We start from the raw sequence: 21,549 nt of genomic DNA on the forward strand, positions 1-21,549 counted from the left end.
CTTGGGGTGCGGCGCGCTCCAAGCGAACAGGGGTTATATAAATCGAGGCCTATGATTGCTTGCTCAATCCCAGGAGTCGGGACTCTGGATAACCGACGAATCACCGTTCTTTTATGTACACTTTAGTAGTCGGATCATGGATCCACCATCTTGTTGTAGTGTTTGCCATGGATCTCAACCCCAGGACAATTTTATACTAATCTATCTCTGATCTGCATCCTATATAATGCTCTCCCTACACATATGGCGACCGGGGAATATTCAAAGTAAATTTCGTTCTCAGTTTATTCCCACTTTCTACTTCCTACCCCGATACATTTCAACCTTAAAAGTCATTGCCGTGGTTGAAGAAGGTACCAAACATTACTTACACAGAAAGAAAAAGCGAGCACCTCGAGCGCAAGTATTCCACGCCCCCAGAATTGCAGCTACTGATACTTTTTCCAAAACAGTTTGTGAAGAAACCATGTCGTCTCTCGACCCCGCGTTGTTATCTGCGATCGCGAATTGTTTGACCCCCACCGCCATTCTTCTGGGGGCGGCTATCTCGCCCTGGTTGACTCGACAGTGGGCAGCCGGTACGCTTGGCCGCTTGGTTTTCATTCTCCGTGGTGCTAATTTTGCGGAGATACAGGAACCACGAATATACCGTCCACCTCCCCACAAGGAACAGATCGTGCTGTCTGACAAGTTTCCTTTGCGACCTGCATGTTCAACCCTGTGTCAGTCAGGTCGCGTGTTGGCACAGGTGACTACAGATTGGTGTTCAGAGGTCTCCTATTCAGGCTGTGGATAGAGTCAGATATACGGCGACTGGCTTTTGGTGATTAACAATGGCAGCTATCACGTTGTGAATATGCAATCAAGTACCTATATTCTGTAAATTGGTTTCAACAGGGTCAGATAAGGAACTTTACTCAGGGCGTTAGTTATATGGACTATAGTTAGAGCTCTCTCGACCCCGCTAATCTCGAGTTCTCAATCGTATTCTACCGTTCTCACTGATAATTTGGTTCAATTTATGAGAGGCTCATTCAAACTAGTCAACCCGAGCCAGGGGCACGGTAGGGGGAATCTATGCGGTTCTGAAAATAGCGTCCTGGGATTGACCGTACATCGCACGCCACCTTCTTGAGACAAGGTCCTCTGAGGCCTGAATGTGTCTTACCGCAACATAAGAATAAACAAAGATTTCAATCTATTAGCCCTAATGTATGTATGTTAATCCGGAAAGATACATCTCAATCCAGCTAGCGGAATCATGATTAGGGTAACTAAACCTCCTCTTCCCCGCACGTGGCACCACTAACCCTCCGCGGGTGGAACCTCAACGAGGCGCACGGGAAGAAAGAAACGGTATCTGAATCCTGATTGCCTCGGACGTGACCAACCCCAACGCTTAGTGCTTATGCTATGCATGCCGAACAAGCATGGCGCAACGCGGCTGTTCGTGGGTCTTGCAGAAACTGACAGGTTGAGGCTTGCGGGGGGGGAAACCTATTTAGGTTTCTTGACTCGTGTTGTTACTTAAGAGTTGAGGTTGAGTTTGACTTTACTTCATATTTTGTTTGTTGGACTTTATATGTATGCGGCTTTCTGGTCGCTCGCTTGAACTTGATAAAGGGTGGTGATATGCTTCCCAAAAGTCTGCATCAAGTTGCTGTCATGTCGCAGAATGAGGATCTCTCGTTTAAGCCGCTGGATGATTGGACCTTTATGACTGAGAGGGAGTTGGATAGGGGTGGGGTGGAAGTATTGGAGAGAGATAAATGTCAGTTTATTTCTCTTGGTATGGTTAGCTTGTTTGCTGATGTTATGCAGTGACTGGAAAATACCATAGTCGCATGTCGACTCTTGACTATAAACTTGATGTAAGATATCTTATACAAACAGCGAAGCACTGAATGCCAGAATGACACATTTCCAGACTGGACATACTATTCCGCATGGCATACTGCAAGTAACCCTATCTCGACGATCCCACAAAATCTAACACCGCACAGGTTCACAACCACCAAAGGGCTAGACACCTGGGCGACTCGACAGCGCCGCGGCTATTTCCCATCAACCTTCTGGTCGGTCGTATCCAAGAACCTCAACGGTACATTCGGGTGTGAATATCATCGAGATGGGAATGGGAAAGTACTTACCCACGGTGGGTTTCATCCCATCCCAGATTATGCTCAATGCACACCATTACAACCAAAGATAATAACAAAGATAGACTCCTGGAGCTGTTTCAAAGTAAAGCGCATCTGGAAAATGCCCACCTCATTCACAGTCTACGACCACTGGACCCAGCTCGCCGTGTTTGTGCGCCACCATTTCGAAACCTCGACTCCACTAGTCCTGTTCCTCAACTGTCCCGACCAGATCAAGTCCCAGCTGCGCTCGTCCATGTCCTCCATCCTAACCAGCGATCCGTATTCCTGGCACGCTGCCTTCGCAACCCAAATCAGGGATGCGTACGACCAAGCCATTTGGGACCTCCGCGGGGTAGTCTGGGAAGTCGAGGCCGTGAGGATCCACCCCCACCTGTGCCTCGAGAGAATCCCAAAACTGACCTTCCCAGTACCAAAAACAACTCGGCAGCTTCCAACCCCAATTCACTCTCCTCCACGACATGGCCAGACATATCAGCCACAACAAGGAGATCCTGGATGTCGCATCAGACACGTTGGACAGTATACTGTACGAACAAGCGGTGCTGGATGAACAGCATCCCCGGCCGGCGGACAGGGTACCCTGGCACGTCAAAGACGTTCATCGGCAGTTGTATCTCACGTCGAAAGGGATCCGGGCGACGAAGCTGCGATGTATATCTCTCAGCGAGCGACTGCAGAATGAGATCAATTTGGTGAGTTTGCCTCACAAACTTTCCCATTCATACAGTGAAACTGGCTTATATTAACTATTAACTATGACCAAGGCATTCAACATCGTCTCCCAACGCAACAACGAAGCCTCGGTGCAGATGGCCCAGAGCGCCTTGGTGGATAACACGATGATGAAGACGGTGGCGATCGTCAGTCTGGTTTATTTACCGGGGACTTTTGTGTCGGTGAGTATTTGTACTTTGGGAAAGTGGATGGTTGAGTGAGTTGCTGATCGGATAGGGTATCTTCGGGATGAACTTCTTCAACTTCGATACCACTGAGTCTGGGGCTATGGTGTGGGCCTTGTCGGATAATTTCTGGTTGTACTGGCTTGTTACGATTCCACTGACGCTTACCACGATGGCGGTGTGGCTACTCTGGTTCAATCGGGATGTTATTACAAGGGTGCTTTGTGGATGGACAGGTGGAAGGCCGGGGAAGGGCTAGTGTGCTTGACGATGGAGGTGGTCACTAGCTTATGTTTGTATGATTTACGACGTTTAGGGACATTGTTTTTGCTAGCGGATATTGACGATGGAGTGCATATGGAAATAGGCAATCAAATAGTATATCGACTGGCAGTTGTTCGTATCTATGGTCATAAGTTGATTAAATGTACAAGGTGATGCCGGAGATTGGCGATATAGTGTTGAACTGGTCGAGTTGAATACGACAAGGAAAGCGTACTGCAAGGTCGCTCATGGCCGCCCTAGCGACTAAATAACAGGCTGGCATGAGGTTGAATCTCGTAACGGACGTAAAGCCATTATATGTTGCGGTCTATAGACCGGGATCATTAAATATTTCACGAGTCGAAGCCCACTGACGCGATGTATGACGGCAACGCGGTTGGGTCGCGCTGGGCGTAAACGTGGACCGGCGCTTTCAGGTGAAACGGCGAAGCGCCGGGAACCACCAGTCGCAAGTCCAGGGCGTATACACGGGAGGTAAGGCAGGTGTGGAAAGACGGGATGAAGTTCAGACGTGGCAATGTGATGGGCACTAGCAGTGTTGCTACGTAGCAGTTGTCTTCGACGGGTACCCAGTCTAAAGATGCTATGGAGTACGAGAACGGCGGAAATGGGGATTCGGAGTAATTCTTCGGTCTCCCGAAGAAGTCTTTCTTCTTCGCTGGTACGTCTTCATAGTGGGACGCTGTGTAAAAGGTAGTAGCAACGAGTCGTCCCCGGAATGCCTGGATCTGGGGCAGGACTGACTGCTCCCCTGTGACTCGGTAATGCAGGAACAGGTTGACGGTGCTGCTGATTAAACTGTGTGGATCTCGTAGCGGGAGACGAAAGCTTTTCGGTGGCTCCAGCGTCACAGTCAGCTGGCCATACTCCTCCTTTGTGCGACTGTCGAGGACTGCGCGATCGGCTTCTAAGCAATAGTCATTCACGCCATGCAAGAGATCCAGAGGCGGCCATTCATCGACGGCCGGTTTGACCCGGAGCTTGATCTTGTGCACGAGCAGAATGTCCCGCTTGTTGATCGCTGGGATATTGCGAAACAAAGCGGCTTGGATGGTGTATAGAATTTTGCATTCTGGGGGCGCATAGTCGTCCTTTAACTTGCCTCCGAAGCCCGATACAGAGGGATCGCCGAAGCTTGGGGGTGGCCGTAGATGGGCCTGTCGAATGGCCGGGCTGGTAATCATATGGTTGCAGACATCAGGCGAGAGATGGTCTGGCACCTCGAAGGTGAATTCAAAGCGATACCTGTGACGTTCCTTGAAGAGCTTGCCGGGGGGGAAACATGAGTCATCAATTAAGTACTTGAGGTCCTGGAATTGGCGATAGGCCTTTCCAGTTTGTAGTGTCGTCCGTTCCTCTCCTGTTACCATGTTAGACGGTGCAGCTGGCAATGCTCGCCTAGGACATACCTATAAACGAGATTTCGATCCCATCAACCCGAATATCACAATGCGAACGAACGGTGACGACACCTTGGATTTTGTCTCCCGTCAAATGGGAGTAAAGATAGGACTCATGGGTGCTATTTTGCCCCGTTCGCAGAGCGATGTCCACCGAGAAGATGTCAGTGATACTCATTGCTCTGGACCCGACAAGATGGCGAGTGCTTGGGATTTCATGAAGAGTCAGAGATTGTCATGGTCAGTGTCAGTGCCAGACGAGACTCGGACCAGGATTCGGGAATCGCCAAGCTGGATGACTGCATCGACGGTGGAGATCCTAACGCACGCTAATCGGGTTAGCGCGGTCAAGTGAGCAGTCGGGATCCCTTTTGGGGTTAGTCAGAATCTGGCATAACTTCTAGCTGAGTCATGCAGTCTTGCACAAATGCAAAATTCACTTCTTCACAGTGCATGTCAACAACACCCTGATGCTGAGAAGCCCACGGCCATCGTATCTGTATTGCACACGCTTCGTATATGGTACGCAGTACTGGGTAGGTGTTGGCAAGACAATGGTATGGCATACTGAACGAAGTAACTACAACCCAACCCGCCCGTGTTAGGAGGATGTATATAACTGCGTAACTGATGAGGACGACAGGTCAGAGTGAAGAACTATATCTCCTGTACCTCCACCTTATCAGACATAAACAATAACGGCAGGCCGTCATGATACAACCTAGCACATGAGTCACACGAGAGTCGTGCTTCTTGACCATCTAAAAATACCAAGTGAATGACAATATCGACACCGATGGACCAAGACGAGATTCATAGACCTATTACATGCTATCAATCGCCAAAGATTTTCACCAAATGACACCGACTAGTAGCTGTGATGAAGCACAGGTCAACAGGTCAATGGACTGATCCACATGACGGCTTCGTAAGAGCTATTATCTCCATGGTTATATCAGCACCAAAGGCCGCCCCAATCACCTTGGTACGACCGGGCGATCCCTCTCGATATCCCCGTGCCAGCTGATGCAAAATACTAAGAACCGTCACCGAACTGGTATTACCAGCATTACTATAGCACTTATAGCTCATCCGCAAGTGATCGTCAGATGAAAGCCCTAAAGCGTTCTCAGCCGCAGTCAGGATCGCCTGACCGCCCGGATGTAACGCCCAGTCGTATGTAGTGGGATCGAAGTTGGACTCTTCCAGGCGAAGGGAGGAACAGTTACTGATGAGGTTCCCAAATGAAGGTGGCAAGGCCGCCTGGACGAGCCTTGGGACCTCCTTGGAGATTATCGGCATGATTCCTGGCCTACATGAGCGAGATTTGTAAAACAGATATGGGGCCGTCCTGACCTGTGGGAGTACACTGAATTCCAATATTGCCTGCTTCATCCAGAAGCGTTGATTGAGCGCCGTGGATATTCCATATAGGCTCCCTTTCGCTCTCCTTGACACCGACCCCGTTACTGAGGACCAGTGCGCTGGCGCCATCTCCGAACAAGGTCGGGGCAAGATTGGGTATTGATTCCCTTGCGACGATGTCCAACCAACCTTTGATATAAACAGTCTGAGTCTCAGTAGCAATCACAAGAGCACGGCCCGGCTTCCCTTGTTGTGTCGCACCAAGCAGAAGGTCGTATGCTGTACGAAGGGCCGCTACGCTGCCAGCGCAAGTGATCCCATTCAACAATGTCCGGCGGACATGCTTGGCGAGCCCGAGTTCCTGGCAGAGTGTGCAGTCGAATCCAGGGCTCGACGTACTTGTGCAGGTCATCGCCACCACGTGGGTGATGTCCATTGGATTGCCGCCCCAGTCTGCGATGGCTTGCGTGGCCGCGAGTATTGCTAGGGGGATGCCATACTGTTTGAACATATTATCGCATTCTGTGTTGGACAGAATGTAGTCCTGGAGCCATATAGGATAGTCGATCGGGAGGACGCTGTAGCGGTTCTCAATTTTCGTTCTCTCGTTGATCTCAATCAGCTTCAGTAGCCTAATAGAAGAGTACAGGTTAGCCTGGTGAGTCACCACGGCAAGGGACGCTCACGCGACATTGTCCGTGTAGCAGTTGGTCACTACTTTAGGCACGAACTCTGGCCCAAGTTTGTGTTGGGGATATTGAAGCCCAGTGCCCACGACAGACACCAGAGGAGACGGAGGCATTATGGAGGAGTTGAGTATCGGGTCAAGAGATGGGTAGATGGGAGATGAGCACTGTTTGTTTACGACCGTCGCTCTTCGTCGGTCCGCTCAATATATTTGCATTGGTCAAAGTGAGTGTGAACAAGCTTGGAAGGATGACGGGCCACAGGCTAAGGGCAGGAAGGGCTTCCGGTTCAAGGCCATAACCACGGTGTGCTTTGTTTCCTGTCTTTGTTGGGCAAAATGATGTGCGTATGTGATATAACCCCGCGATTATTCCACGGTTCATGCTTGGTGATGGCCGTGGGAGTTACAAGGCTCATTAGATGATGACGATAGCAATCATGATATAAACTTGATCGGCAACAATCGACCCATGGCCGCTCGAAGCCACGGAACTTTCATATACCTCGGTTTTAGCATATGACAGCGTGAATAATATATTTAACAATGGGCGGAGAATTCCACCTGAAGTACCGTGTCTTACAGTCTACTGATTAGTCCATTTATCATAATATGGAAACAAACGGTACTCAGCGTGCGTTCGTGAGGGGGCCCACAGACCCACCTATCTATTCCAAAACCTTCGGCCAGTTGATCGATGAGCAGGCGGCTACCTACGGCAAGAAGCCTGCGATCCTATCGCCATGGCAGGGAATCAGCCTCTCCTACGATGAACTAGCACAACGGAGCAAGCATGTCGCCAAAGCGTTATTGGGAATGGGGATGGCACACGGTGATTGTGTCGGCATCATGGCTGGCAATTCCTGCCAGCATATCGAAGTTCTTATGGGAGGGGCACGCATCGGATGTCCTGTCGTATCCCTACATAGCACATACACCCCTGAAGAGCTGAAGAGGGCCGTACAGAAAACCTGTAAGTTGCTCGAGGCTGGAATATATAAGCATAATGGACCGTTCAACGATAAGCTGACACACACCAAAGCATGCAGGCTCCTTTTCATCGCATCTAGTGTCGGCCGTCGAGACCTCTCCGCTCATGTGGAAATGGCGAAGGATTGCTTGTCGTCCGGCGCACTCCCAAACCTACGTGGGGTGCTTACAATTGGACAGATCGACTATGATGGCTATGCTCAAGGTCTACATACGTACGAGGCCCTCTTTTCGGAATACAAAGAAGGTGTAGCAGCACCTGATGTCGACGCAGCATTTCTGCTCGATTTGGCAGAGAAGGCTGTCACACCCGACGACGTGGTTCGCCTCGACTTTACCTCCGGTTAGCGCTCTGATAGCTGCCCCAGATCTATCCAGTTAACCAGTCCACAGGGACCACGGGAAACCCCAAAGCAGGAATGTCAACAGCCACGTATGCACAATCCTAGCCGCGGATGACGAGCCTCCTCTAATGTCAACTAGTAACCTCCTTGGATGTGGTTTTATAACGGGCGATTGCTTAAGCCTTACTCCGAACGATATTGCCTGCTCTCCAGCTCCGCTATTCCATGCCTTCACTTTTATAGTAGGGCTTCTTGCACCCTTGACGCATGGTTGCTCGATTGTTCTCCCATCGGACCACTTTTCTACACATAAAGTCCTTGAGGCTATACAGAAGCAGGAACCTACTCTCTTACTGGGTGTCCCCGCCATGTTCCTGGCTGAAGTAGAGGCTATGGCAAAAGAACAGACCAACACTTCCCTCCGAGCGGCTGTGGTGGGAGGCTCTGCTATGACGTCCGGCTTAATAAAGACCATCTGTGATGTGATGGCGGTAAAGGAGGTTTTTGTCGTATATGGGATGATGGAAACAGGCGCTACATTCATGGGCTCCTTCAACGGGTCAGAGGAATCGACAGGAATGGTAGGGCGCGTGATGCCGCACATCTGTGCCAAGGTCCTGAATGAAAGCGGCCATAATGTTCGCCGAATGGAAAAGGGCGAGCTTTATACGAGTGGATACTCACTGCAAAAGGGATACTTTGACGACGAAGAGAAGACGCTGGAGGGGATGCCACGAGACAATAACGGACGCATCTGGATGCGCACGGGGGATGAAGCCGTCATTGATGAGGGTGGCTGCTGTCATATCACAGGGAGGATCAAGGATATTATTATTAGAGGTGAGCATCCTATGTTAATCCCACTCTGATACACATAACTGATTAATGAATTAGGCGGGGAGAACATTTCCCCCTTAGAAGTTGAGAGTCGACTCGCCTCACATCCATCCATCAGTGAAGCAAGTGTGTTCGGCTTGCCTGACACAAAGTATGGGGAAGTTGTAGGTTGTTTTCTGAAATGTGCGCCTGATGCGGAGAGGCCGTCAAAAGACGAGGTGCAGAGCTGGGTGAGAACAACCTTAGCCTGGCATAAGACACCAGTGCACATATTTTGGATCGGAGACCCTGGCGTTGCCGATGACTTCCCGAGAACAGGAAGTGGAAAGCACCAGAAGCATATCATGAAGATCATCGGGGAAAGGCTTATTGCCGCTAGGGGTAGAGCATTTTGTGACCCTAGGTTGATGTGTGAACTGAGGATGTAGGGCAAATAGACCACATGACATATATGTATGGGACAACATCCAGACAACTACTGTGTTTTAACACTTTGTTTTATTAGCGTCGAGAATGTTATAAACTGCATCTAAACGAATATATCTAGCTAGCCTTGTCTTCCAGTTCTAGAAAGTAGAGAATCCCCCCACTCAACGCCGGGCTAATGACACTTCCGTGGTCTTCATCCAAATATTCCCTCCTCTCCACAGTACCTAGATGTTGGCTAGCCACGAGCTGTAAATACAAATCATTGCAGTTGTCTGCCATGCGACGCTTTGCCGCCGACAGCACCCGGCGTTCGTACTTTTCCAGTGGCTCATTGCGGCGGCGCACAGGAAATTGCTCTCGGGTGCCGTATGATAGTCGTAGTATTGGTCCTGTACCTGTCTTAGGTCGTTGTAGAAACGGTGGTACCTTGGTGAGAATATATCTCCCATTCCACCATATAGATGGACTCGCTGCGATATATGTATCAAAGCACGTCGGTTGCGTGAGAAGGGTGTTCAATACAAAGAGTCCTCCGTACGAATGGCCAAACAGGGCCGACCGAGCAAATCGAACATTAGGGAAGACGGATGAGGCCATGAACGGACGTACGATGTGGTTAATAAAAGAAAGGAACCGATCTGCACCGCCGTACGGTTCCGGTCGAGGGCTGCCGTCGGGACCTTCAGGCGGAGTATAGTGGTCACATGGCGGAGTGAGATCCAAAGAGCGTTGAGGACTATAGACAGAACCTTTCAACGGATACCCAAGTCCAATAACAATGGTCCCAGGTTTGTTAGGGTTAAGTGACTCTTGCCGCCGAGTGACGTCTGTTGCTGTGAGAAACATGGCATTGCCATCCACAGCGAATCTGCAAGTACGTACATTAGTGCCGCCACTGGAAGCAGGATCCACTGGGGATCAGACTTACATTACATTGGCAACGGCTGATACGTTTGTTTCTCGCCAGGTAAGCGGCCAAGAGGCCTCCACCAAGTACGTAGCTTGTGTGCCGGTTGAGACCTCCCAAGCGGCCATGTTCCGGCCAGAGCCGCCATCGGAGGGAGTAAATGTCCACTGTTTCCGCATGGTGATGTAGTATAGAATAGTGAACTTGTTGCTGGCCGGTAGTTAAAGATCAGACCATCGGCAATAGTTCGGCGGATATCCGTCAAGATGTGCAGACTCAGCTAGCCAAGCGGTATTTCAGCACGAATTTCGGAGCCAGGAATTCCGCAAAATAAATTGGACCACGCAAGCTTGAATTTCTTGGCCATCGGCCGTTGCTCCGTGCCCACTATTACGACCATCTGCCCAATGACCGCTTGCACTGCGACGTAGGAAGACGCTACATTCCGCGCGGAGGCTCTTGGCATTCATTATCTGATCCTCATCTTTCTACAGACGAAGCGTGAATGTGACTAGTTCCACTCCAGCCTGTGTCATTGGTCACGGCGATGGGGTTTTATGCGTTTTTCCCGACAGACCGAGACTTGGTCCATGGCTCAATGCGCGGAGCAGCGCCATTTGAGTGCTTCTTAGGCTATTCGAAACTGCAAACATGACTCGCTTATCAGCCCAGATCAGATTAGATCCAAGAGAGACCCACTTATTTCCGCTTTGGCCTGAATCTCGTGGGATGTTTCCGAATGCGATCTGGATAGGACGACTCATACGGCAGCCCTACATGCTTGCCAGATGCTGCAACACGAGGTCCAAGTGGGGTGCCATCTTTGATCAATTTTAACACATTCCTTGCTTTACAGACTCAATAAAGTAAGTTTTGGCGCGCGCTATGTGAAGTTTATCTTGTCTGATCTTTCCGCGTTTTTATATTTTTTTTTTATACTTTTTTCTTCCACGTTCCTCGCCGGTTGTATTCTAGCTTGGCCTGGTGCCTACTAAAGGCCTGAGCAATGGACCGAGTCGCAGAAAATTCCAAGGAGGCAGAGGATTCAATCTCTCCTCGTGTCTCCCATACAATGTCAGAAGCGACTAACCTGGACAAATCTGGCAACCAAACAGTCGCGGAGGCGACCTCAGCCGACGACGTGGAAAAGCAATCCGATACACAAAGCCTTCAGGCAGGTGTGCAGAGAGCAGAGATACTGCGCAAAGGATGGACGAAGAAGGGTCTATATATGGCCTTTGTCGGGTATGCGATAAACACATAGTACTATCGGATAAAAGACTCGTTACTGACTTAGATCCTGTCCAGTCTGTTCATCGCAACACTCGCAATCAACTTTGGCGATTATTCCACCCAGGTCTACGTCGCTTACACCACTAGCGCATTTAAGCAACACTCAGCAATGAGCGCTGCTCGAGTAGTCATGAACATCACTCGCATTGCTTCCTACCCTGTTATTGCGAAGCTAGGGGACGTATGTATGCCATAGCTTTGGAATTCGGCGGTTTGACTAATGGTTTTGTGCCTGGCAGGTCTTCGGTAGAGCAGAGATGTTTATTCTCGCCATTGCAGCCTCCACGCTTGGCTATGTGATGTACGCCGCTTGCGAAGATATCGCGCAGTATATGGTATATACAAACACTGCGACAACTACAAAATTAGTGGTCTTCCGAACCATGCGCTAATCTAGAACACAGGTTGCTGGTATCTTTGAAGCAATTGGATCGACAGGCTACGCGCTGACGCAGCAAGTGTTCGTCGCCGATGTGACCAACCTCGTCAACCGTGGTATTTGGTCCACACTTCCTGATTCCCTCACGACAGTCCCAACCTTATATTTGGGCACGATTGTTGCACAGCGCATTCTTGACCATTCGACCTGGCGATGGGGTTGGGGCATGTGGGCCATCATCACACCAGTCTGCGCAGTGCCTCTGATCGGAACAATGCTAGTCTATCAGCGGCGCGCACCAATCAAGGTTCCCATTGCCAAAGCAATGGGCTGGAAGGAAACAGATACTTGGTATCAGCGTGCCTACCGACTACTCTGGGTTGAGCTGGACCTACCGGGTGGTGTCCTCCTGTTGCTCGGACTGGCCCTATTGCTGGTCCCCATCGCCCTGACAGGCGCCAATAACAGCAACGCGTGGCACAAGGGCAACTTCATCGCCATGCTGGTCCTTGGCGTCGTGTTCCTCATTTCCTTTGTCATCTGGGACGCCCGGTTCGCAAAGAAGCCATTCGTGCCTTACCGCATGATCAAACAGCGCACCGTAGCAGCAGCATGTCTCCTAGGTGCACTCGACTTCTTCCACTACTCGGTCTTCTCCGTCTTCTTCACCAGCTATCTCCAAGTTGCTGGCCACTTCAACGCAGGCAACGCCACCAGAATCGAGTACGTACATACCCATACCTATCACTGGCATCTCACAGACCCCAAATCTAACAAAAGCGCAGCAACTCCCTCCGCGTCGCCTTCCAAGTCTCCGGAATCTTCGCCGCCTTCTTCATGAAGTACACCAAACGCTCGCAAATCTGGGTCCTCGCCGGTGTGCCCATGTGCATCCTCGGCATGGGAATCCTCCTCTACCTTGTGGACATGGGCGACGGCAAAACCGGCAATGAAGCAGCTTTCGTGGCCGCCAAATCGCTCATCGGCGTCGGCCGCGGCTTCTACCAAACTGCAGCACAGGTCTCCGTCCAGGCCGTCGTCTCCAGACAGGAAGTATCGGTCGTGACGGCCGTTTTCTTCGCATCGATGAGCATCGGTGGTGCCATCGGAACTAGCGTCGCTGGCGCCATTTGGCGCAGTAATCTGCCCCGCAAGCTGAGCGAGTATCTGCCCGCGGAGGCGAAGGGCCAGGCAAAGTCGATCTTCGGGTCCATTGTGGTTGCCCAGAAGTATCCTGTGGGTAGTCCTGTCCGACTCGCGATTGATCGCAGTTACCGGGAGTCCCAGCGGCTGTTGGCTATTGCTGCTATTTCGGCGCTTGCGCCTATGATTGTTATTATGTTCTTTTTGAAGAATGTGCATCTGGATGACAGGCAGACTGCGAAGGAGGAGGGGGAGACAGAGATGGCGGAGCAGAAGAAGGCGGATGCGGAATGAGGTGTCTGTTTTAATAGGTTGAGTTTAATATATACGCGTCGTCCCTACTGTGTGGACACATATCTAGAGTATTTATAATGGATTTAATATGAAATCAGGTTGGCATTGTTTACTAATTGAACATCAACTTATTTTACAGATATTGAATATACCAATTGCGCCTACGATTCTTGACTTGCACTTGGGGTCCATTTTACAGGTTAGTTCTGATATGTCGCCGAATGGCGAAACTGAGGAAGCTTATAATTCATGGGTATGGGACCCTAGAAGGCAGACCATCGACCATATGCTGGGTTGTAAGAGTGCCTGGATACATTTAATTCCGTTGTTGGTACACATGAGAGAGGCGAGCAATTGGACCATAGCAGAGATTGAGGAGCTTTTATAGTAAAGGGTAAGGAGCACAACAAGGGTTTCGCTTTTCCATGATTGTTACATGCCAGGCCCAAGGGCTTTCTGTCATTAGGATGCACTGGACCATACTGACTGAGCCTGTGGTCAAAGCCGCGGCAGGGCTCACGGACTTGCTCATACAACCTGGCTTTTGGGCGATACCCTCTTGCACATATATTGTTCTTTATCACCCCACCTGCTTTTTGTATTTCCTAATACATGATGGAATACCAAGACTCGAATACGTTACCTCGATGCCGGCCTTTCTCCTTTCCACATCACAAAAGACCCGGATACAGGTTCTTACCCAGTGGAATTATCTGCTCCTTGAAAGCAACGCCATTATGCTTGACAGATATGCACCGGGCTGTTCCATGCTTTTAAGCGTTCTCCTGGCGATTGTCCCTCTGTCATATATATATGCAAAACGTACTTTGCAACTATACCGAGGCCTATTGCTCTCACCACCAGAGCAGAAAAGTGTTCTTCTCTTTGCATTCCCGGTGCCTTCTCAATGGACATATGGTGATGGAGATGCCAACAGGATGCGTAGAAGAGAATAGTAGTTTGTTTATCCCAGCGAGAAGCCCAAAACAGGCTTCCTTCTGCAGTGATAATTCAACGTGTTTGGATGCCATTGGAGGCCAGTTCATGCACGTGACTGTTGCAGCCTTGCGCTCAGCCTCGCCTACACTTGCAAGACCTCTTTTTGATCCACTGGTGATCCCAGATCTTCATGATACCCTGCTGCCGCATGAACCCCTAATTGGGATCAATGTTGACACATGATGACTACACAGTTGGATGGATCTCGGCATTGCCATTGGAGATGGCGGCTGCCCAGCTCCTTCTTGACCAAGTACACCCGGATCTGCCACAGCCAGCTCGAGACTGCAATACCTATGTTCTGGGCGAGATTGCAGGCCACAATGTTGTCATAGCATGTCTCCCATCCGGAGTCTATGGAACCACATCAGCAGGAGCAGTGGCTCAACACATGCTGTCAACATTTAGCTGCATCCGCTTCGGTATGATGGTGGGTATCGGTGGCGGCGTTCCGTCCGAATCTGCCGATATACGGCTCGGGGATGTCGTTGTGAGCAAGCCAATAGGCGTCCTGCCAGGAGTCGTGCAGTATGACTACGGTAAAACCATTGTCAATGGGCAGGTCGAACGGACGGGCACCCTAAACAGACCGCCACAATCGTTGCTGACAGCATTATCTAAGGTGGAGTCTCGACGCTTGCTTGGCAGATCGCGGTTTGAGCGATACGTAGCGGAGTCGTTAGAAAGAACGGAGTCCTCGACTCCTGCATTCAAGCATCCAGGTCGGGACGAAGACAAGCTCTACAACGCTTCGTACGAACATAATCCATGTTTCCTGTCCTGTTCAAATTGTGATTCAAAGTACCTAGTAAAGAGAAATCCCCGACACAGTCAGGCGCCAGCCATACATTGTGGCATCATAGCGTCAGGTAACCAGGTTATGAAGCATGGCCTGACACGCGACCGGATATCTCAGGAGCTGGGCGGCATCTTTTGTTTCGAGATGGAGGCAGCGAGCCTCATGGACCATTTTCCTTGCATCGTTATTCGGGGAATTTGTGACTATTGTGACTCGCATAAAAACAAAAAATGGCAGGGATACGCTGCTCTGACTGCAGCTGCCTACGCTAAGGAGTTACTGTCAAACGTTCCCATCATCGAGACAATGGTATCCAAGCAGAGTAGAAGTTGTATACATTCAAAAGGTATCCCTGCTCTAAAAATAGTTTGGATGATCACTGGCTAACCTTCTTCTATAAGACTCATTCACTGTCTGATTCGAAAGCCTTAATCTTCCACGTATAGAGTGCTTTGTTGGTAGAGACAAAGAGCTCGCAGAGGTTTATAAGCAACTTCGCTCTCCTAATTCTACTGGAATAGTCACCCTGCATGGACTTGGAGGAATCGGAAAGACTCAGCTGGCAGCAGCTTACGCACTCCGCCATCGACACGAGTACTCCGCCATTTTCTGGTTTGATGCCTCAGATGTGACGAAACTAGTCCATTCTTTCTTGGCTGCTGCCAGACGCATTCGTTTAGACCACAACTCTTTTGCTGACTTTAGTAGTTCCAACTATAATAATGATCCCTTCAAGGGTGTCAAAGCTGTAAAGGACTGGTTGAATCAAAAGCACAACTTACATTGGCTTTTGATATTCGACGACCATACTGTCTCTGAAGCTGACAGGCCACGTGATGAAGGAAATACTGATCTCAAAAGTTGTCTACCTGAGGTCCTACAGGGTCATGTTCTCATCACAACTAGGCTTTCTGATGCCTATCTTGGCCACCGTGTGAAAGTTAGAAAACTTGAAGATCCTAGGCAGGGACTTGAAGTTTTGTCTGCCTCCTTAAACCGACCAAACATAGATGCAGGTAGACATGGCCGCCCCTAATGCACTTAGATAAAGTATCTGATGATCTCTGCAGATCCATATGCCCATGAACTTACCAAGGAACTGGATGGAGTTCCGTTGGCACTTGCATCCGCGGCTGCATACATGTCCCAAATCGGAACAAGCCCTCGAGACTACCTTCAGTTATACAGAGACTCCTGGCACCGCCTTCAAGAAAGCAGCCCACAATTGCCTGGATATGAGAGGTCAATGCATTCTACGTGGTCCATCTCATATTCTCAAATATCCGCACAGAACAATCTATCCTGCTTGCTTCTTGAATACTGGGTGTTCCTGGATTGTCAAGACTTGTGGCATGAGCTTCTCGATGATACGAGTGCACCCTGGACAGACAGCACTTTGAAGCTCCTCTCTGATCAAATTACATTTAACCAGGCGATAAGGGTACTTTGCGCTTATGGTATGGCCGAGGTCAATCCGTATATTGCAGACGATCGCATTCAATCACAAAGTTATAGATTGAACAAATGCGTACACTCTTGGGCATTTGACTACCTTCGATCAGGGCAACGCTCCGCGTCAGCGTGGAGGGTGCTGTATTGTGTTGTCAGATATACGGATCCGCGGGAGCCTGTGAACCAGAGGGTTTGCCAGCGCCTTGTGCCTCACGCCAACCGGCTATTGCAATTGATATCTAACGGAACTCTACTCCCCGACAGAGAGAGTATTTGGGTAGTTGGCTTACTACCCTTACTCTACAAACTTTATACCAAAGCCAGCGAACGAATCTCTTTGGGCTACACGATTTACCTGACTTCTTCGAACGTCGATTATTTTGAGAAGCGGTTTTTCGCGGGTTCCGAACGGCCGCACCGGTTGGCTGTAGAGCTATCGACAATGCTTGAACGAGCTTATGACTTGTGGCCGATTGAAAAAGAATGGATAAATAAGATACAATTTTCGAGCTGTATCATACTCGCCCTCCGGTACGATATCAGACTAGGAGAGCCTAGCAACGCCAAAAAATGGTATAAAATGGCTTTTCATTTCCGTTCAAAGCGAGCAAATCATGACCCGAATGACTGGACGGGTCAATTCATTCGACTCCGGATCAAAACGATCTGGGTTACCAAACACTTGGCTCATCTGTTCAGATTCTTACCGAGCCTTCGACCCATTGCGTACTTTATATTCTTTAAGGCTAATCTTTTGTCTTTTAATCTTCTCGCAGACGTGGTTGCCTTGGTTGTTTATGTTAGCTCGTGGAGTGCCCTGGAGTGGGGTTATATCACGCCATGGAAGGCTCTTTGCCTTGTTATCCTATCCAAGACATTGCACGACTTGCTTCTCTGCTTCGCATGGTCGCCAACCGACTGGATCTTTTATGCTTTGTCCATCCCCCTGTGTGTTCTCACCCTTGTTTCTCTCGTTCCTATGATCTCGGATGAAATCCTCAGCAAAGGCTCGTCTTCATTACAATGATAACGCAGTCAGCTTTGCTTGTTATCATTTGCCCATGTCTTGGGTAGCCTCATATACAAACTATTGTTAGCTAGTTCTACATGGCTGAGAATTGTGTATGATGGAGTTCTATCCACTAGTCAAAAACATCGGTCACATAGCGCACATTCCGAACCGCCTCAAACCTCGCCCTGACTCCATCCTCATCCTCACCCTTACCCTCAGCCTCAACCAAAATCCTAATAATCGCCTCCCTAACGCCGTCCCCAACACGTCTAGACCCACAAACAAAGACCTTTGCCCCCACTTCCCAAAGCTCTATGAACCTCTCCTTCTCCCTCCACACCCGATCCTGCACATACCTGCAGCCCTCACTCGCCGCAGAGCCCCTACTAAACGCTCTATATACCTCGACAGCACCAGCCCGCTCCCACTCTCCCAGCTCTACGGCATACAAATCATCCTGCTCCGGCGACCGCGTGCCCAGGAACAGGGCTGCAGGCGCTAGCGTCTGGCCCTGCGCGAGGAGCAGGGCGCGCTCCTGGATGAAGCCGCGGAAGGGGGCGAAACCAGTCCCGGCGGCGATGCAGATGATGGGAGTTTGCGACTGGTTCTCAGGGAGGCGGAAGGGTGCCTGTGGATGGCGGATAGAGACGGAGAGGACGTCGCTTTTCATTAGCGAGGCGAGGTACGAGGAGGCGACGCCGATGTGGCGGCCTTGGCCCGAGAGGGCGGGTTTGTCGAGGATAGTGAAGGTTAGGGTTGCGTGGTTAGGGTTGAAGAGTGGGGAGGAGGAGATTGAGCTGTAGGGTTTATACTGTTTAGTCTTTTGTGCTTGGATGGAACTTTAGGATGTAATATGGGGGGACTCACTATTGCCGGACTCGTATGGGGGGCATCATCGAGAGGAATGAGCCCAGGGACAGGGTGACGGACGGGTAGCGCTCGAGAAGATCGAGGACGGAGACGGTTTTGGCGCTGATTTCTTTGCCGTAGACTTCTGTGGCGAGGTGGTTGAGTTCGGCTTTGGTATGCTCGTCTTGCGCTGCTTCAGCGAGCGAGAGGATGTTCTGGTGATTGTGTGTTAGTTGAGTGATTTCTGAACGAGAAGGGTGAACGTACACGTTTTGTGGCAGGTTGCGCCAGCTCAATGTAAGAGCTCAGAATATCATAAGCGGATACTGACTCGTTGGACGGAAGAGATGTCTGTCCTTTGGTGGTAATGGTGATATGTGCGTCCCGGGCGAGGCCAAAGCGGCGCATGGCCCGGTGAACATTCTCTTTAGGGTTGACAGGCAATACGGCGAGGTAGTCACCTGGTTGATACGACATGCCTTCTGGGAGGCGGATCTCGATATGTCTCTTGACGGATTCCTCCCCGGTCGACAGGTCCCAGGCATCGACAACAACAGCTTCTTTCAGGTCTTGTCGGAGCGTCAGGAGTCGTGGAGTGGACACGGTTGCGTCCACCTGGGCCGCTTTGTCCTTGCTCTCCTCTGCAGCAACGCTATAACGTTTAGCCAATGCTGGCCACAGGATCTCGTCCTCCCATGTCTCAAAGCTGGTGAAGATGTCCCCGTTCGCGGCATCCGCCAACCCAATGTCCGCCACACGGCTAGCACCTGCTTGTTCGAAGGTCGTGTCCACAAGCTTCGGGATTCGGTGGAAGGTTTGCGCCCACTCATGGTTTCCACAGCCGAACACAGCGTAGGTCAAGTCCTTCAAGGGGCTGTCTTCCTTATTGAGTCCTTCCATCCAAGACACAAACCGGGCGGCATTATCGGGCGGCTGACCTTCGTACGATGCTGTGATAATCACGATAGGTCGATCAGTCGGCAAGGCCTCAAAGTCACTATCCATAGAATCGACCGTCGATGCGTGGAACCCATGCGAAGCTGCATCGGCCGCCAGACGCTGCGCCAAGGCCTCGCAGGTGCCAGTGTTCGAGCCATAAAGAATCGTGAGAGGAAGTCCTGTCTCGGCACCGGCGTCCCCATTAGACCCCGAGAGTTACTCGCCTCCATAGGGGCTTCGATGCCCGCCAGGCGACGCTCCAGCTGCGTTGGCGACATGTTGCCTCGCAGTTTGGCCGCCATGAAGAAATCCTTCGGCTTGATCGTCAGCGTCTGCTTAATCCCGAGCTTGTAGTCAGGATCAACGTGTTCAATGTCGAAGTTCTGGAGTAACATGGCCATCACCAGCAACGCCTCCTGCCAGGCAAACGGGCGGCCGATGCACGCCCGCATGCCATTGCCGAACGGCTTCCAGCAGTTAGGAAATTCGCGGGTGAGCCGGTTGAAGTTCTCGTCCAACATTCTTTCCGGCTTGAACTCATTGGCATCCTCGCCGTAGACAGCGGGATCCAGGTGCGATTTCGCCAAAAGACTGACGATTGTCTCTCCCTTCTTGACAGCGTATTTTCCTCCAATGAGCGTATCTTCATATGCCTCGACCGTGAACAACGGAATCGTGGCGTTTATCCTCAGCGTCTCACGAAGAATCTAATCCCACACAGTCAATGACACCCGCGCCCGCTCTGCATTACCAAGATAGACTTACCGCCGCAATATAGGGAAGCTTCGACATATGCTCAACTTTGATAGTTCCTTCACCGACCACGTCATCCACCTCCTGCCGCGCCTTGCGGTAAATCTCCGGATATTTCAAAAGCTGATAGAACGCAAAGGACAATAACCCCGACGTTGTCTCATGGCCCGCAATCAGGAACGTAATCAGATTGTCCATGATACTCTCATCCGTCATGCTCTGCCCGGTCTTCGAATCAACCCCCTCCAACATCGCCGTCAGGAGATCCCTCCGCTCACTCTTATGGGCCTTCCGCGACTTCAGCACACCCTCCGCCGTCTTCCGCAAAATCTGGATATCAGCCTCGTACTTCTCGTCCTGGCCCTTGTAGAATATGGAGGGCAAAGGAAGCCTTCTGGGCCGTTCACCGGACATCGTGAGAAAGTCGCCCATGGCTTCAATAAACGGGTGTAGCTCGGGCGAGTAGTAGCTGTTGAAGCGGAAGCCCATCGAGCACAGCGCCAGGGTATCCAACGTCAGGCGCGTGAAGTCGTCTGTCACCATGATCGGTGTCTCTGGTCCATAACGAGCCCACTTCAGCGCCAATTGCGTGGCGATATCGTGCATTTCGTCGAACATGCTCTGGATTGATAGTGGTCCAAATGCTGGCATGAGGACTCGGTGGGCAATGCCCCAGTTGACTTCGCCCTCTCTTGCCTGTATGGATCAATTAGTTAAGTCATCTCTTCGACCATCAACCATTGCCGGGGGAGTACCAACCGTGAAGAGACCATCATGCACACCATTTCTGACTTCCTATATTTCCGCCAACAACCTTGATCAGCATCGAAACAGTGCCACCGGGATTATCGGGTATTTGCACATGGCGCTTACACTCAATGCCGAATTGACGGATTTCTTGAATCGTTTCTCATCGCAAACTTCATTCACCAACTCATATGTCGAAATGAAGACTGTGGTTCGGCCGGGGAATCGCAAGCGATAGATTTCACCTTATGGAGCAGTCAGCATATATCCACAGCTATCTCCCTGGAGTACCGCATACCAAGCTCATCTGCAAGTCCCACCATGGACCCTAGAGGGAACTCTGGGTTCACGTCCTTGATATTTCCCAAGAGCGGCAAGCCCTGGGGCTCTGGGATAGGAGTTGAACCCTCCATCCTGTGCTTAAGTAAATGGACACCGAACCCCTCAGCAGGAATCAACCTGGATAAATAGAAGGAGGAAAAAAAATAAAAAGGGCTTGAGCGGCGCTATCGCAATTATATAAAACACGTTGTGGACCGACCCCAGAAATGACGCCTGTTGTTAAAAAAGCTTCAGCCTCGGCC

At 50.5% G+C, this 21,549-nt stretch overlaps 9 protein-coding genes across 9 annotated transcripts; 5 read left to right on the plus strand and 4 right to left on the minus strand.

Moving 5' to 3' along the window:
- Nucleotides 1–1,665: 1,665 nt before the first annotated feature.
- ABOM_007269 (uncharacterized protein) lies at nt 1,666–2,117 on the plus strand (the record flags this gene model as incomplete). Its single annotated transcript, XM_022534398.1, has 3 exons — nt 1,666–1,771; nt 1,822–1,871; nt 2,004–2,117. 3 exons carry the CDS (start codon nt 1,666–1,668, stop codon nt 2,115–2,117), a joined length of 270 nt encoding a protein of 89 aa, XP_022387779.1.
- A 145-nt stretch (nt 2,118–2,262) lies between these two features.
- On the plus strand, nt 2,263–3,323 carry ABOM_007270 (uncharacterized protein; the record flags this gene model as incomplete). Its single annotated transcript, XM_022534399.1, has 4 exons — nt 2,263–2,517; nt 2,573–2,857; nt 2,930–3,061; nt 3,117–3,323. 4 exons carry the CDS (start codon nt 2,263–2,265, stop codon nt 3,321–3,323), a joined length of 879 nt encoding a protein of 292 aa, XP_022387816.1.
- Nucleotides 3,324–3,681: 358 nt separating this feature from the next.
- ABOM_007271 (uncharacterized protein) lies at nt 3,682–4,927 on the minus strand (the record flags this gene model as incomplete). Its single annotated transcript, XM_022534400.1, has 2 exons — nt 3,682–4,709; nt 4,759–4,927. The coding sequence occupies 2 exons, from the start codon at nt 4,925–4,927 to the stop codon at nt 3,682–3,684; spliced, it is 1,197 nt and encodes a 398-aa protein (XP_022387815.1).
- A 722-nt stretch (nt 4,928–5,649) lies between these two features.
- On the minus strand, nt 5,650–6,807 carry ABOM_007272 (chalcone synthase; the record flags this gene model as incomplete). The annotated part of the gene is made up of 3 exons (XM_022534401.1): nt 5,650–6,056; nt 6,106–6,746; nt 6,782–6,807. The coding sequence occupies 3 exons, from the start codon at nt 6,805–6,807 to the stop codon at nt 5,650–5,652; spliced, it is 1,074 nt and encodes a 357-aa protein (XP_022387798.1).
- A 604-nt stretch (nt 6,808–7,411) lies between these two features.
- ABOM_007273 (AMP dependent ligase/synthetase) lies at nt 7,412–9,398 on the plus strand (the record flags this gene model as incomplete). The annotated part of the gene is made up of 5 exons (XM_022534402.1): nt 7,412–7,772; nt 7,842–8,132; nt 8,183–8,222; nt 8,273–8,973; nt 9,028–9,398. The coding sequence occupies 5 exons, from the start codon at nt 7,412–7,414 to the stop codon at nt 9,396–9,398; spliced, it is 1,764 nt and encodes a 587-aa protein (XP_022387797.1).
- Nucleotides 9,399–9,513: 115 nt separating this feature from the next.
- On the minus strand, nt 9,514–10,485 carry ABOM_007274 (alpha/beta hydrolase; the record flags this gene model as incomplete). Its single annotated transcript, XM_022534403.1, has 2 exons — nt 9,514–10,267; nt 10,328–10,485. The coding sequence occupies 2 exons, from the start codon at nt 10,483–10,485 to the stop codon at nt 9,514–9,516; spliced, it is 912 nt and encodes a 303-aa protein (XP_022387818.1).
- Nucleotides 10,486–11,312: 827 nt separating this feature from the next.
- Nucleotides 11,313–13,415, plus strand: ABOM_007275 (siderophore iron transporter mirA; the record flags this gene model as incomplete). Its single annotated transcript, XM_022534404.1, has 5 exons — nt 11,313–11,551; nt 11,615–11,780; nt 11,839–11,934; nt 12,004–12,701; nt 12,764–13,415. 5 exons carry the CDS (start codon nt 11,313–11,315, stop codon nt 13,413–13,415), a joined length of 1,851 nt encoding a protein of 616 aa, XP_022387817.1.
- Nucleotides 13,416–14,583: 1,168 nt separating this feature from the next.
- Nucleotides 14,584–17,692, plus strand: ABOM_007276 (uncharacterized protein; the record flags this gene model as incomplete). The annotated part of the gene is made up of 3 exons (XM_022534405.1): nt 14,584–15,167; nt 15,640–16,229; nt 16,284–17,692. 3 exons carry the CDS (start codon nt 14,584–14,586, stop codon nt 17,690–17,692), a joined length of 2,583 nt encoding a protein of 860 aa, XP_022387799.1.
- Nucleotides 17,693–17,807: 115 nt separating this feature from the next.
- On the minus strand, nt 17,808–21,378 carry ABOM_007277 (bifunctional cytochrome P450/NADPH--P450 reductase; the record flags this gene model as incomplete). The annotated part of the gene is made up of 8 exons (XM_022534406.1): nt 17,808–18,474; nt 18,545–18,741; nt 18,794–19,644; nt 19,686–20,172; nt 20,231–20,914; nt 20,978–21,013; nt 21,092–21,210; nt 21,264–21,378. The coding sequence occupies 8 exons, from the start codon at nt 21,376–21,378 to the stop codon at nt 17,808–17,810; spliced, it is 3,156 nt and encodes a 1,051-aa protein (XP_022387819.1).
- Between the last annotated feature and the right edge of the window lie 171 nt (nt 21,379–21,549).

The sequence above is a fragment of the Aspergillus bombycis genome, assembly GCF_001792695.1.
Source record: "Aspergillus bombycis strain NRRL26010 chromosome Unknown contig00060, whole genome shotgun sequence".
Classification (NCBI taxonomy): Eukaryota; Fungi; Ascomycota; class Eurotiomycetes; order Eurotiales; family Aspergillaceae; genus Aspergillus; species Aspergillus bombycis.